Below are 14466 nucleotides of genomic sequence, written 5' to 3'. Positions count from 1 at the left end.
TGCATAGAACATCTATGCAAGGAGCAAATAGCGTCACGTTCAAAGTATATATTTGCAGTCCATTTTGGAATTTTTATTGAAGGGAAAACAGAGAACAATTAACAATCTTAAGTCATTAGGTAGGATTGGTCAGTTTTTAAGGTGGGACTTAGTGAAGGGTCAGATATTACTTTTGGTTGAACTACTCTTTAATATTAAAGAGATGAACAGGTAAACCAACAAATAAATCAAACTTTATTTCTCCTTCATATTACAATACAATTCTGACTACAACGCCAGATTAAATTGATCATCCACAGAGGAGGGGAAAGTAATGAGTTAGGAAAGCAGTCTCTGATATTGAAGATTACAAATAAAGCACATCTCACAAGAACACACATTAGATCAAATAAAATGGACGCCTGGCAACAGGTAAAGTCCATCCTCTCATGCACCACTAAGCATCCATACAAACACATGGGAGGTCCTCAGATAATACCACAGTATCTTTATCTGAATTAGAACATTTAAATAAAATAAATTAGGAAACAAACAAGGCAGCACTGTGTTTTATGATTATTACTGTTGTTCAAACAAACGGTAATACCCTGTGGCAATATTTGATACATTTTACACAAATGCTGCATCCAGTAACATTGTTTCAAAATCCTACCAGCTTTTGCACAGGTTTAGTTCTCCAGCGTAAATCTCACAATGTTTCTAAAACTTTACCACTACAAAGCATTAAAGAGATGGTTTACCCAAAATGTAATGTCATCATATACTTCTGCCAAAACCATATTGGACTTTCTTTCTAATTTGGAAAAAAGGAGATGTTTTGAAGAATATTCACACTGCTCTATTCCATACAATGTAAGTGAATGCGGACCAGGAGCTGTTAAGCTCCAAAAAGCACCATAAAACATGATAATTGTCAATAAGTCATGAACTACATTCAAGGTCTTCTGAATATGCTTTGTGTGAGAAAAAGTCATCATTTTATAGAGCAGCTTGGACATTCTGTTACAAATAACTCCTGGTGTTTCACAGAGGATAGAAAGGCATACGAGTTTTGGGGCAGAATTTTCATTTTGGGGTGAACTATCCCTTTAACTTTTGATGAACATACTCAAACAGACATCCAAGATACCCCATCACTCACAAAAACTTAACACAGTACAAACCAGTTGGGTACATTATTCCAAGTATAAATATGATACATTTATGGCTTTTTCCATTTGAGACAATATCTGTTTGACGAGTTCATAGTGCAAACTTTTATGATATAAAAGTTATACTGTACTTCAGGCATCTTATGTGTTATTCTTCATTTGTCTAGTTTAAATTCGCAGACTTCCACTTAAGAATAAACACTCTGTGGGGAGCTGAGAACATCAGCTTGTCAGCTCCACACCAGAAACTCAAATCTTATTGTGGCACTGTGTTCAAATGCTAAATTGACCCGACAGGGCTCTGCGGCTTTCTTCCAGTCTCACAGATAATGGTCTTTTCCTGCCAGCTCATTTTCACATTCAAAGGCCTTTAGTGGTCAGTATCCAGCTCCAGAATCTGTGACAGGTCCAACCACGGCAAGAGAGCTTATATGCAGCATCAAATTGCACACCTGCTGGGTAAATCTGTCAGAAGTAGTCCCTTCGCCGTGAATCGTCGCTTATGAAGGAAGGGTTCCATTGAGCTGGGTAGATACAGGAATGCCTTGAACCGGGGAGGCCGGAGAACGGATACAGACCATTACGCTCCAGGTCAGAGTTCCTCAGTGCAGGCTAAAAGAGAGAATAGCAGTCACAAATTAGTTAATCATGTGGAAAATTCACCCATTCAGGATGTGCACGGCCATGTGAAGTGTTTTTTTCCCCCCCTGGTTTTATTAATTTTTAACCAAGCATCATGAGACGGATTCAAACTCGCAGTGCCTGCATAAGTGCCATGGCTCAATTCTGGTTTTACAATACAGTCTAAATCAGGGGTTTTCAATCTTTTAGATGCCACGGACCCCCAAATATGATCATCCCAGTGTGAAGGACCCCCATCCTAAAATTTAAAAGGCATCTTTCTTTTATCAACACTCAATATATAAACAAAAAATTATAATAATCTTAATGATAATCTAAAATTAATTTAATTTACATTATTATATATTTTGTTCTGCATGTAGTAATGTATTATTTCTTATTTATTTAATTTTAATCTAATAGTTATTATATATATATATATATATATATATATATATATATATATATATATATATATATATATATATATATATATATATATATATATATATATATATATATATATATATATATATATATAAAATTATTTATATAATTTTTTTTATTCTAATTTAATTTATTACATTTTGATGATTAATAACAAACTAATATTTTATGTATTTATTTATATCTAATTTATACTCATTTATTTTAATCTAATTGTTATTATACATTTTTTAGTTTATAGTTTTTTTCTAGACTTTTTCACGGACCCCCTGTCACTCTCTTGCGGCCCCCTGGGGGTCCCCGGACTCCAGTTTGAAAACCCCTGGTCTAAATGATCAATGAAATCTCTGGAGGTCAAACATAAAAACTCAAAAGAGAAGTACATATGAACACATACCGAGTAATAAATGTCTGTCATTTGCAGGAGATTTTTGGTACTGCCGTTCTCCTGCATCTCAATAGTCTCTCTGCCCCACTCCATTGACACACGATTACTCTTTGGAAACTCTGCGTAAGGCGACATCTGAAGGTCTCCACTTTTGAAGATGATTTTGTTGATGTCATTTTTGTCCTTTCTGAGGATGAAGTGGAAAAAAAAATACTTTTGAGACATTTGTAATTTAAAAAATATATAAATAAAAGGTATTTGTCTGTAAAATAAGGAGGAAGTTGCAATTTTTTCTTATGATCTTACTTGCAGCAGGTGACTATAAGAGCAATGACGACAATCAATAGAAGAGCTCCTCCAGCAGGAGAGACCACCACGGCTATCAGCTTATAGACTATTAAACACAAGATTATTTTAGCAACATAAACATCTTTTATTTATTTGCACTGAAACACACAAGTCTGAAAATAATAAAATTTTAACTGAATGATATATTTTACGAGCTTTATATATCACACACGACCTTCGTTCATCTTCGGAACACAAATTAAGATATTTTTGATTAAATCCAAGAGCTCTCTGACCCCTCCATAGACAGCAATTTAATTCCCACTTTCAAAGCCCAGAAAGGTAATAAGGAGATTGTTAAAATAGTCCATGTGACTCCAGTGGCTCAACCTTAAAGGGATAGTTCACCCAAAAATGACAATTCTGTCATCATTTACTCACCCTCAAGTTGTTCCAAACCTGTATGAGTTTCTTTGTTCTGCTGAACACAAAAGAATATATTTTGAAGAATGTTTGTAACCAAGCAGACAGAGCAACCATTGACTACCATAGTAGGGGGAAAAATACTATGGTAGTCAATGGTTGCTCTAACTGCTTGGTTGCAAACATTCTTCAAAATATATTCTTTTGTGTTCAGCAAAACAAAGAAACTCATACAGGTTTGGAACAACTTGAAGGTGAGTAAATGATGACAGAATTTTCATTTTTGGGTGAACTATCCCTTTAATGTTATGAAGCGACGAGAATACTTTTTGTGAAAACAAACAACAAACAAAAATAACGACTCTATTCAACAATTTCTTCTTGTCTGTGCCAGTCTCCTAAGCAGTTTACGCTGTAAATACAGCGCAGCGCATCTGAGTTCTATGCGGTTATACGGCAGAATGGCGGCTCACCATTGGCTAGCTCCTGCGTCAGCATTACACGGATGCGTCGTGGTGCTCACGTGAACAGGATCTGCATTTACAACGTTAACTGCGTACCTTTCCGGGCCTTGAAAGTGTTAATTATATTGCTGTCTATGGAGGGGTCAGAGAGCTCTTGGATTTCATCAAAAATATCTTAATATGTGTTCTGAAGATGAACTTATGGGTTTGGAACGACATGAGGTTGAGTAATTAATGACAGAATTTCCATTTTTGGGTGAACTAACCCTTTAAGTTATTTGTAAAGCATTTATAAATACAAATATAAATGAAAATAAAATCTTACAATTACTGCAGTTGAAACCTCCAAATCCAAACATGCACCTGAAAAAGTTAAAAAGAAGTTTGTTTTTTGCTAGAAAATACATATGTATAAAACGCCTGTGACTACCAGTGAAAAGTTTGGACACAAATGGCTGAATTTGTTTCCCATGATCTTAAAAAGCTTTTGATCTAAAGGCTTGCCTGCAATTGGAAATGGATGAGTTGGACCGGAGAGTGAAGGAAAAGCAGCCAACAAGCAACAAGCATGCCCAGCATAAATGGGAACTCCTTCAAAACTGTTTAAAAAGCTTCTCAGGTGGCACCTCATGACGTTGATAGAGAACAGCTCTGAACACCATGGGCATTCTAAGCAAAGAGTGGCTATGATGAACAAGCTAAAACACAAGATTTGTTTAACATTTTTAACATAATTCCCATACTTCCATAATATAGATAATGTCCAAACTTTTGACTGGTTGTTTACAGGGATATTTACTTCATGCATTAATAAAGCACACACTTACTCAACACAGTTGCCATTAACAAGCCTGAGTCCATCTCCACAGTCTAAAAAAAAAAAACATGTACATTTTTAAAGAAATTAAAATTTTAAAATGAGAAACTTGACAGTCATTTGTATAGTGGCACTACACAAAATCACAGTTTCATTATTCAAAGAACTGACAAGAGTATGTTGTACCTCTGCAGGTCATGTCCCCTGGGTTCTTTTTAAAGTATCCTGGGTGGCACTGACAGTGTGGGATCCCACTAGTGTCCGTGCACACAGAGTACTGCAAATCACAATTGGTCTTCTGAGCCGAGCACAGGCTATCCACTAAACAGAAAGAAGTGCTTCAGAACAAATGCTTTCCAAGAGATAAACAGTGCCACAAAAAGCTTTCCAAAATATTATTGTAGAGGCCAAATGAAACAGCCACTCAAGACTGTGCTATCCGTGTGTATTGCGTGACTGGTATTATCATATCTGCGGTGGAGTAGAGTGGAGGATAAGAACAGAGGGAATGGATTTGAGATAAGAGTATGATGCAGACGGCGAGCGCTGAATGGTACCCTGATATGAGAGCTGGTGCTGAAGCTTAATGGCACAGTGTGAGTATGTCCGGCTGCAGTTGCTCAGGGACATCCGGATGCTGTTGAGGACGTCCGAGCTAGTCACATTGGCGGAGAGTGAAAACATATTCACCGCTAAGATCTGCACACCTTCTCCATCTCTGCACAGGGCATATGTATTCACATACATGTGAGAGAAAAAAAGAAAAAAAGAAAAGAAAAGAAAAAAAAAAAATTTCACACCATGATTTCAATAGGAATATGAATTACTGCAAAATCACTGTTGATAACAGTATCACACTATAATAAGTTTTAGATGGAAATTAAATGGTTTAAAATTATAGAATGTATATATTTATATGACTGAATTAATGCATATGGTTTATTAATAATAATAATAATATATTTTTTCCAACAAGGATGCATTAAATTGATCAAAAGTGACAGTAAAGACATTTATAATGTTACAAAAAAATGCCATCACAGGAATTTTTTTTATTTGAAAGTATATTAAAATCAAAAAACGTTAAATTGTAATTTCTGTTTTACTGTATTTTTGTATATAAATGATAAATAATAAATATATAAATTGAACCACATTTATATAATAAATGAACCACTGGGTGAGCATAAGATATCTTTCAAAAACATTAAAATATAAAAAAACATTTGAGACAGTAGTGTAGGCTATATTTAATAAAAAGTTTATTTAATAATGTGGTAATGCCACTTTTTAGATAATCCATTGAATTTTTTAATATTTAAACCATCAGAAAATGTATCAAATTAATTTAATCAATTGAATGTTGTTGTAAACAACTAAACTTTGCTTTGTGTTACACACCTTAAAAACAAATTCTTCCTTGTTTGGGACATGTCCCACTCTGTATTTACTTATTAATTTTTCTCACACAGTCCTGCCTACTGATGGCTGCACAAATATATAAACAGTAAAAAGATATTGACACTGGATTGACACATCAGTAGTTGCAATGGTAGAGTATGAATAATTAAATAGATTTTTGTGCCCCGTACAGTCTAATATTCCTGCTGGGTGTAGAAACTCACCTTTTAGCCAAAGTGGAGTGTCTGTAACCATGGAAGGAGGAGAGAGAGGCATTGAGCTGAAAAACCAATACACAAATGTATCAAATAAACCCCAACTCCATGTTAAATACATCACTTCATCATGTTCAACCAATTCTACAACCTCAACCTCTCTTATTTCCATAATGGTTGCTATATAACATTAGCTGCATTGATTTGGCTGTGTGGTTGTAAGGTGCAAAGGTCAGGTGTGAAATGCAGCATATTGTTGCGTACCAGCTGTAGGATCTCTCTGCGGAGCTCATGCAAACTTCTGAGCTGAATGGAGTTGTTGACGGTGAAGTTGCCCAAAAATGTTTTCACTGCAAGGTAAAGCCGGCCAAAGCAAATCAAGTGAGGGTAGTACAGAGTTATCACAGAAATATCTTTATATATTCTGGATATTATATTAGTGTGGACAGCTGACCACCTACCTTGCGCACAACTGCGGCCATCCTCCAGGTCAAAGCCCAGGGGACACTCACAGCTGAAAGAGCCACCTGTGTTGACGCACACTGAACCCTGGGGGCACGGACTACTCACACACTCATCCACATCTACAGAAAAACACAACGCCTAATCAGTCCATATTCATTTTTGTCACCCACCCTGATGGTAACATGTATTACATTACTAATATAAATATTGTGGCATTTTTGTTTAAAAAAATTAAGGAAAAAATGTAATTTATAATGTAACATTGTATTGCATTATATATTCAGAGTTAATATACATTTGTCAGAAAACCTCTATCTATCCTAAGCCTAGTTCAACTGTGATTTGAAAAGTGCCTGGTACTAGCATGAATAAAACCTTTAATTTGATATTATAACATTAGAGATCCAAAAGTCAATTCCTGTTCCTGTTTGTCACTGCCCTCTTAAATTACACCATTAAAGAGCCCCTATTATGGAATGGTATGTTCTCTGTAGCATGCACAATACACATTTAGTTGTGTACGCTCAGTGCAGCTTGTAGGTCTCCGGCTAACCAGCTAACAGCAATATGTGTTTGCTCGCAATTGTCTAGAAGTGTGTCAAAGTTCTGTCATTGTTATCACTTGGAGTTATGGCAAAGAATAGAGCAATACGTTGATGTACAACTGCAGTGTTTTATCAATGCGTTTCTGCGTTGGGCTAACACATATACCATGACTGTTTGGGTGTTTACCACGAGCTGTGGGCTAGGTGTGCTAACATAAACATAAAACAACATACAATGTAAGTGATGCAAGCACTATATACTGTACTCTGTGTTAACCAGCAGAAGTATTTTGTCTGTAAACCACTAGTAACATGCCACTGTGACACAGGCTTTATTCTCTGTTCTCCGTTGGACAAGCCGTAATCCAGTAGTAATGGTGATAGGCGTTCCGTTTCCGACATGTGCTGCACACAGTAGATCATATCACAACTGACCGGGTCATCTGACCATTGACCAATCACCGCAAATTAGCGCCACACAAAAAAATGTATCGTTGAGCGAATCCTTTTGGGAGTCGTTGAGCAAATAAGGTAAAAATAAATGTATATTACAAGACAATGAAAGTGTTTTTTGACCTTGCATGCATGTAAACCTGCTGTCGGGGACTCCCAAAACAAAAATATGAACCTTAATAGGGGCATAATAGGGGCACTTTAAGACTTGTCACTTGTCAAAAATGGCCAAATTTAGTTGTTAGTGTACATTAAATTGGGCTTCTTACCTTCAGTGCAGAAGGGTCCTGTCCATGCAGGCAGACATTGACAGTGGGAACTTCTCTCTGCTGATCTAACACAATGGCCTCCATTTGCACAGATTTTAGGCCCACACACATGACCTACAGAGGAGATTGTTCACATACAATGTATATTATCAATTAAATATTGTATATATACTGAATTGTGTAATGTGTTTTTCTAACATTAAGATTTGTACTTTTTCTGAAAAGGAGTGGTGCTTGTTAGTGCAAAAACCATCGTCACTATGATAATGTGGTTGTCAGAGTGTTACTACGTGGTTGCTAAGGTATTCTGAGTATGTTTTAGCTCCATGCTATATGGTAACTAGAGTGTTGCTTACTAGTCTGAGTCAAACGACCCGACCCAAGTCTCTCTTTCAGTGTAAGTCTATAGGACTTCTTTGTCAATTTTATCGCATGCTAAGCGAAGAGTTTAGGGATAATCCACACAAAAGTGAAAATTCTGTCATTTACTCAACCTCATGTCATTCCAAAACTTCTTTCTTCTTTGGAACATGAAAGAAGATATTTTGAGAAATGTTGCAGTGTTTTTTATAAGTCTTTGGCCTCCAATGTTCTTTTAAATATCTTCTTTTTTTGTTCCACAGAAGAAAGTAAGTCATACAGGTTTGGAACGACAAGAGGATGAGCAAAAAAAGACAGAACCTTTATTATTGGGTGAACTAAGTCTGATCATTTAAAAAAATGAATAGCACACCTCTCCTTGATAAGCAACATGATTAATGTATCATTAAAGCTGCTGTCTGTAACTTTTTTTGCATTCAAAATGTACAAAAATTATATAATGAGAATGTACAACATGAATCCATTTTCCAAAAAGGGGTTGTGTCTTACCCTGAATCATTATGGTACACTTATTATAAGTGTTTATATTGGGACTATTGCAGACCGGTCTGGTAGGAACCACTGCGGAGGAGCACATAGACTCGCCATAGACATAAACAGAGAGAAGTAGCTCCGGCTGCAATGTTCTTCCGCAAGACCCATGCAGTTCTGATTATTAACTGCTAAAGTGCAAAAAGTTACAGACTGCAGCTTTAATGTCCGTTACACAAACAATGTGTGATACATTACGCATTTTTGAATATATATAAGCCAATATTGTAGATTGAAATGCATCATTTCCCCTATTTTTCATCTAACTTTCATCTAATGCTCTCTTAAAAGTGAATCCTTTAAATACACTAATAATTTATTAAAACTGTTAAATGTAATCTCAAGCAAATATCCATTTTTCACCCAGTACATTGTAATGATGTGATGCCTAAATTTACTTGACGCATTCAATTATAGTTTTTAGTGTTTTTTTATTTTATTTAGACAAATGCACACAACTGTTCAATGTTTTGGGAGCAGTAGATTTTTTTTTATGTTTTTAAAATAAGTCTCTTAAACACGCCAAGGCTGTAAAACAGTAATAAAATTAAATATTGTGATAAATATTAAATTTATTCAAATAGATTTTTTTTATTTTAAATTATAATACTATATTAAAATACAATTTATATACACTCATCTAAAGGATTATTAGGAACACCATACTAATACTGTGTTTGACCCCCTTTCGCCTTCAGAACTGCCTTAATTCTACGTGGCATTGATTCAACAAGGTGCTGAAAGCATTCTTTAGAAATGTTGGCCCATATTGATAGGATAGCATCTTGCAGTTGATGGAGATTTGTGGGATGCACATCCAGGGCACGAAGCTTCCGTTCCACCACATCCCAAAGATGCTCTATTGGGTTAAGATCTGGTGACTGTGGGGGCCATTTTAGTACAGTGAACTCATTGTCATGTTCAAGAAACCAATTTGAAATGATTCGAGCTTTGTGACATGGTGCATTATCCTGCTGGAAGTAGCCATCAGAGGATGGACATGGTCAGAAACAATGCTCAGGTAGGCCGTGGCATTTAAACGATGCCCAATTGGCACTAAGGGGCCTAAAGTGTGCCAAGAAAACATCCCCCACACCATTACACCACCACCACCAGCCTGCACAGTGGTAACAAGGCATGCCACGCTCAAAATTGCTTAAATCACCTTTCTTTCCAATTCTGACATTCAGTTTGGAGTTCAGGAGATTGTCTTGACCAGGACCACACCCCTAAATGCATTGAAGCAACTGCCAAGTGATTGGTTGATTGTATAATTGCATTAATGAGAAATTGAACAGGTGTTGCTAATAATCCTTTAGGTGAGTGTATATAAATTTTATATCAAACATTTATCGTCATGGGACAGAATTGTATTATCTGTGCATCGATGCGACAAGCACTATTAATTATTAGCAACAAAAATTGTGATTTGAATGTTGCCGTTCATCAGTGTATAAATACCAAAAGTCAAAAATACCTGTTGGTGCTGTTGACCTAAAAGGCATCTGCATAGTTGTGGTTCCCATTTCTGTGGTGCTTCTGTCCGTTTGATTCCTGGTGGTTACCGCCACAGTGGTCCTGGCCGGGGTGCTCTTGCTGTAAGGTGTTGTTGCACGTCCACCATGTGCAGTCGTGTTCCCTGGCGTGGCCGTGCTAGTTTCTATATGCAAGGTGGTGACGTCAGCAGAATCAGATGTGCTGGGTGCCTGTGGTACACCAGTAGTCGAGGTGGGTGGGCGCTGGGCTGTGGAGGTTGTCGTCCGCAACACCTGTACGATATCAGTGGTAACAATGGTAGTGTGTTCTGATTGTGCTTGCGGTGTGGTGCTTGGTTGGAGCTGACGAGTGGTGACGGCAGGAGGCATGGTAGTGAATGTGCTGGTAGAACTGTAGGCGGTAGATGCCTTGTTAGTGGCTTCCTCTGTAACCTGTGTCCTCTGAGTTGCTGGTGCTGTAGATGTTGGCACCACTTTCGTGCTTGTCTGATCATCTGTACTGGAGACGAAGGGCGTTTGGCTAGTAACGAACTTGAGAACAGAGTCAACTGTTGTGGCTACATCTGTGGCTACAGTAGTCAGGCCCTGAATGGTCGTCTCCTCCACTTTATTGGTCGGAGACCCTTCGGATTCCTCACGGCCAGTGGAGCTGACAGATCCGGTTGAAAACTCTGTGGAAGCACCAGTATCCACTGAATAAGTCACTGTGGAATCACGGCTCTGTTGGGATGTGCTAGTGGCATTGGTGTGTTCGCCAGAGGTAAAGGGAGGGACAGACGAAACAGAGTCACCGGTTTCTGTATAAGACGTCCCACTGCTCACCAATGTGACATCCGTTTGCTCTTCATCTCTAGGGATCACTGTGAGAGGGGGTGTTGAATTTGGATTGTCATTATCAGACACCTGCTCAAAGGTCTGTCCTGTGACACTAGGTTGTCTTGTCTGTGACTCAGTGCCTTGGGACAACGTTGACCGCTCGGTCTCCAAAGAGTGGCCTTGAGTTGCATTGGTGGCATTATGCTCTTCAAAAGTGGGCTCCGTCTTATCAGACACTGTAGATACATCTTCTACTGTTTCCTTGCCTTGGGTGGATCCTGATGTCATCTGCTCCCAGCTCCCAGCAACAGAGGACTTGGAGTCTTCCGTGTACGCAGAGGTGCTGTTGGAGGTCACCGAGAGCAGTGTGCGCTCTCCGGCTCGGTTGGTGGTGGAAGTGTAGGTGAAATCAGTGTGAGAGAAAGAGTCGGTGGTGTCCACATCTCTCGGATTCGTTACGGAAACGTCTCGAACTGTTCGGGCCTCTGTCACGGGTTGGTGGCTGGTGATGCTGTGCGACGCTACTGATGAACCCTCCCATTGGGCTGTGGTATTATGGGTAAGCTCTTTGTCAGACCGCAGATGTTCAGTGGACTCATCTGAGACCATCCTAGTTGTCCAGTCCGCTGTATTTGTAGAGATGAGTAAAGGTTTTTCTGAATGTCCTAGTTTGGAAAAAATAAAGAACAATGAAATGTCAGAAACCATGTATATTTAAAACTATCAAAACGGTTAATAGTAATGAAATTCAGGATGGGGAAATATGAGAAGCATGGCCACTAGGGTGCGCTTCATGTGGTGTGAGCCTTGGGAAACTTTATGAACTATGTGAGATGTTTTCAGAAGTGACTGCGGATGTAATGATTTTGGGTGGAGAACAATTGGCAGCCAAGCTCGTCTAACCTAACAAAAGATTGAGCCCTAAAAATGGAGGGGATCTGACCCTTTGGGACCTGCTGTTTCCTTCCTTCAGCTGACCTAGCAAAGTCCATATTACAGCGTTGTCACTGCCTGCATGGAGTTCATACACAGGCAAAACTATAATCAAGTGAAACGCAGACTGGATGAGGATGCGTCTCAGAGCACACTTATTTAAAAAGGGTGGTTCAAAAACGTATTTGGTAGCATTACCTTTATGTTCAACATATCAGCCCTAGATACTCTAATATAAATTGTCACTTTCATTTAGATTGTATCTTTTAAAATATGTAAATCATTTGAATAAAGTACAGTAAGACATACTTATTGCTTTGTTTCTTAGTAGAAAATGGCATCATGGCTCAGTCGTGCATGGCTACAAAATAAAATCACATACAATGTTTTACACTTCTGTTTGTAGAAATCCATTTGAATCTAAATGAGCTATTGTGAAATGAATGTTTCCACAATATGTACATCTGTTGAAGACTGAGATGGATTCAAAGTTGATTGTAGCGTGGAAAGCCATGATAGGTTTACGGGTCATGTCACATTGCAAAAATGTACTTGCTGAAAATGTCTCTTTCAGCTTGCATTACAGACATCTTTCTACATAAGAGCTTTCAACTTGCATTATGTTCAGGGATATCCAGTCAGCTCTAACTGATGGGGATGGAGACAGGACAAGCTGTTTTACAGAATGTAGATTAAAATGATCTGGACTATATTGAATGAGATCAAACAAGGGAGTGAAATACCTTTTTTTCAAACCCAATGCAGACCAATGCCAAATAAGAAAGATTGTGCTCAATCACAGATGTAAAAGTCTTGATATTTTTGGCTTGCAAAACAAAATGCACATTTCTCAACTCACATTTTATACTTATTTTTTTATAGGTGTTTTAAAAGAAGCTCATTCTTCTAGTTTCCTAATTATGCATGCGAAAATAAAGCTAGAATAATGTGCCACATCACTGATATCCCAGTTGGATCCAATGGCACATTAATAAGTATTAACAGAAATGATGGTATCTAATCCTCTGATTCCTTTAATGTGATCTGAGGTTATAAAGCTCATTGGAAAGTACTGTTAAATCCATATGGGGTTTTTAATGAGTAATTCTGAAACTGATACCCTAAACTGAGTGGCTTATGGCCAATATAATGCTAACGCATAATGATAGCAAAAACTACCCAAATCTTAATATATTTACTCAAAATTGACAACAAAAATGTTTGTGGAGTGTACTATATCAGAGCCAATTCAATGCGTTTATTTCTATTTACACAAGGGCACATTTGAAGCCAAAATGACAAGGAACGGAAATATTTCATTAAATCAGTTAAATCACAAACAAAGTGAAGACTGAATAGAGTTCATTGGCTCAAGAATGTAGAACAGTTTATAAACCAGGATGTTCATGAGCCAAGGAGGTCATTCATTAAAAGAGATGCTCTTGCAAAAACTGAGGAAACAGAGTGTAAGTAATCTCATTAGTTTGACTTCATACTTCAGCTGCATAATAAAAACAGTAATTTTTACTACTGGGCTATTGCTACTTCAATCATAATAATAATACATTGCGTTGAGATATTAATCATTTATTGTATAAATATAAAATATAAGATATTTTAATGGTTTTTCCTGTTTTTTACACAATTCAGTCTTTATCACATCGCAACTTCTGAGTGGAATTGTTGTAATCATGCAATCAAACTGCAAAAGGTTTGTTTCAACACAATACTGCTGTACACCACAAAATAAACGTCTTAGTCTTATCTACTTTACACTGACTGTAGACTGAGGCTGTTGCAGAACCCAGTGAGCTGCCTATCTAGACAACACTTTTGGGCATCCACAGGCACGTGAAGTCTCACCCGCTCGCGTTCTAGTGATGGACACACTGGCGGGAATGTCCGTCATCTCCCCCGGTCCACTCGATAGATCCACAGCTGTAGCAGTGGCCTCTCTCCCCGGCACGGAGGACGTTTGTTTTACAGTAGTTTTTTGGGTAAAAAAAGTTTCGGTACTCAATGGGTTATCGGTCTCCGTGTCTGTAGAGAAAGTTTCGGCAATCACAGTATTTAGGACAAGCATAAAGACCGTGAAAGCCACACGGTGAGCGCTTCTCGCGACACACGTTTCCATCATAATGAATTCCTAATGAATACAACGCCAAAGTGGTCCGGGTCACCATCGGAAAGTGAGTCCGTTTAACAGTTTCCCGTTAGTAAATTCCTTATGATAGTTTTAAAGTTGGGCATGAAGGCTTAGAAGGGTTTTATTTCAGGCAGCGAGAGTGAGAAACCGGAGCACTGGGTGACTCCTCCCCCCGGGCAGGCGATAGCGGTTTCCACCCCATTCCTCTGGATGAAC

The 14466-nt window shown here is 38.0% G+C and overlaps 1 protein-coding gene across 2 annotated transcripts; it reads right to left on the bottom strand.

The window, feature by feature from the left end:
* Positions 1–216: 216 nt before the first annotated feature.
* On the bottom strand, positions 217–14407 carry heg1 (heart development protein with EGF-like domains 1). Of its 2 annotated transcripts, XM_079822162.1 has the most exons (14): positions 13968–14053; positions 12414–12465; positions 10337–11836; positions 7948–8061; positions 6677–6799; positions 6480–6565; positions 6225–6280; positions 5157–5317; positions 4786–4920; positions 4610–4652; positions 4108–4145; positions 2914–3001; positions 2617–2794; positions 217–1763 (listed from the first exon to the last, which is right to left on the bottom strand). In XM_079822162.1, exons 3-14 carry the CDS (start codon positions 11778–11780, stop codon positions 1620–1622), a joined length of 2610 nt encoding a protein of 869 aa, XP_079678288.1. In that variant the 5' UTR covers positions 11781–11836; positions 12414–12465; positions 13968–14053; the 3' UTR covers positions 217–1619. The 2 variants fall into 2 exon arrangements, with proteins under 2 accessions (XP_079678288.1, XP_079678287.1); XM_079822161.1 differs by lacking the exon at positions 12414–12465 and having other exon boundaries at positions 13968–14407.
* Between the last annotated feature and the right edge of the window lie 59 nt (positions 14408–14466).

The sequence above is a fragment of the Gobio gobio genome (assembly GCF_949357685.1).
Source record: "Gobio gobio genome assembly, chromosome: 7".
Classification (NCBI taxonomy): Eukaryota; Metazoa; Chordata; class Actinopteri; order Cypriniformes; family Gobionidae; genus Gobio; species Gobio gobio.
The sequence above is the reverse complement of the archived record's forward strand: the minus strand, read 5'-3'. Positions and strand labels throughout refer to the sequence as shown.

Coding starts and splice junctions, on each gene's coding strand:
- heg1 (XM_079822161.1), bottom strand. CDS start 14,241: ATGATGGAAACGTGTGTCGCGAGAAGCGCTCACCGTGTGGCTTTCACG. Junction 11,837..13,967: donor CATCACTAGAACGCGAGCGG/GTGAGACTTCAC, acceptor TTTCCAAACTAG/GACATTCAGAAAAACCTTTA. Junction 1,764..2,616: donor TGACAGACATTTATTACTCG/GTATGTGTTCAT, acceptor TCTCTCTTTTAG/CCTGCACTGAGGAACTCTGA.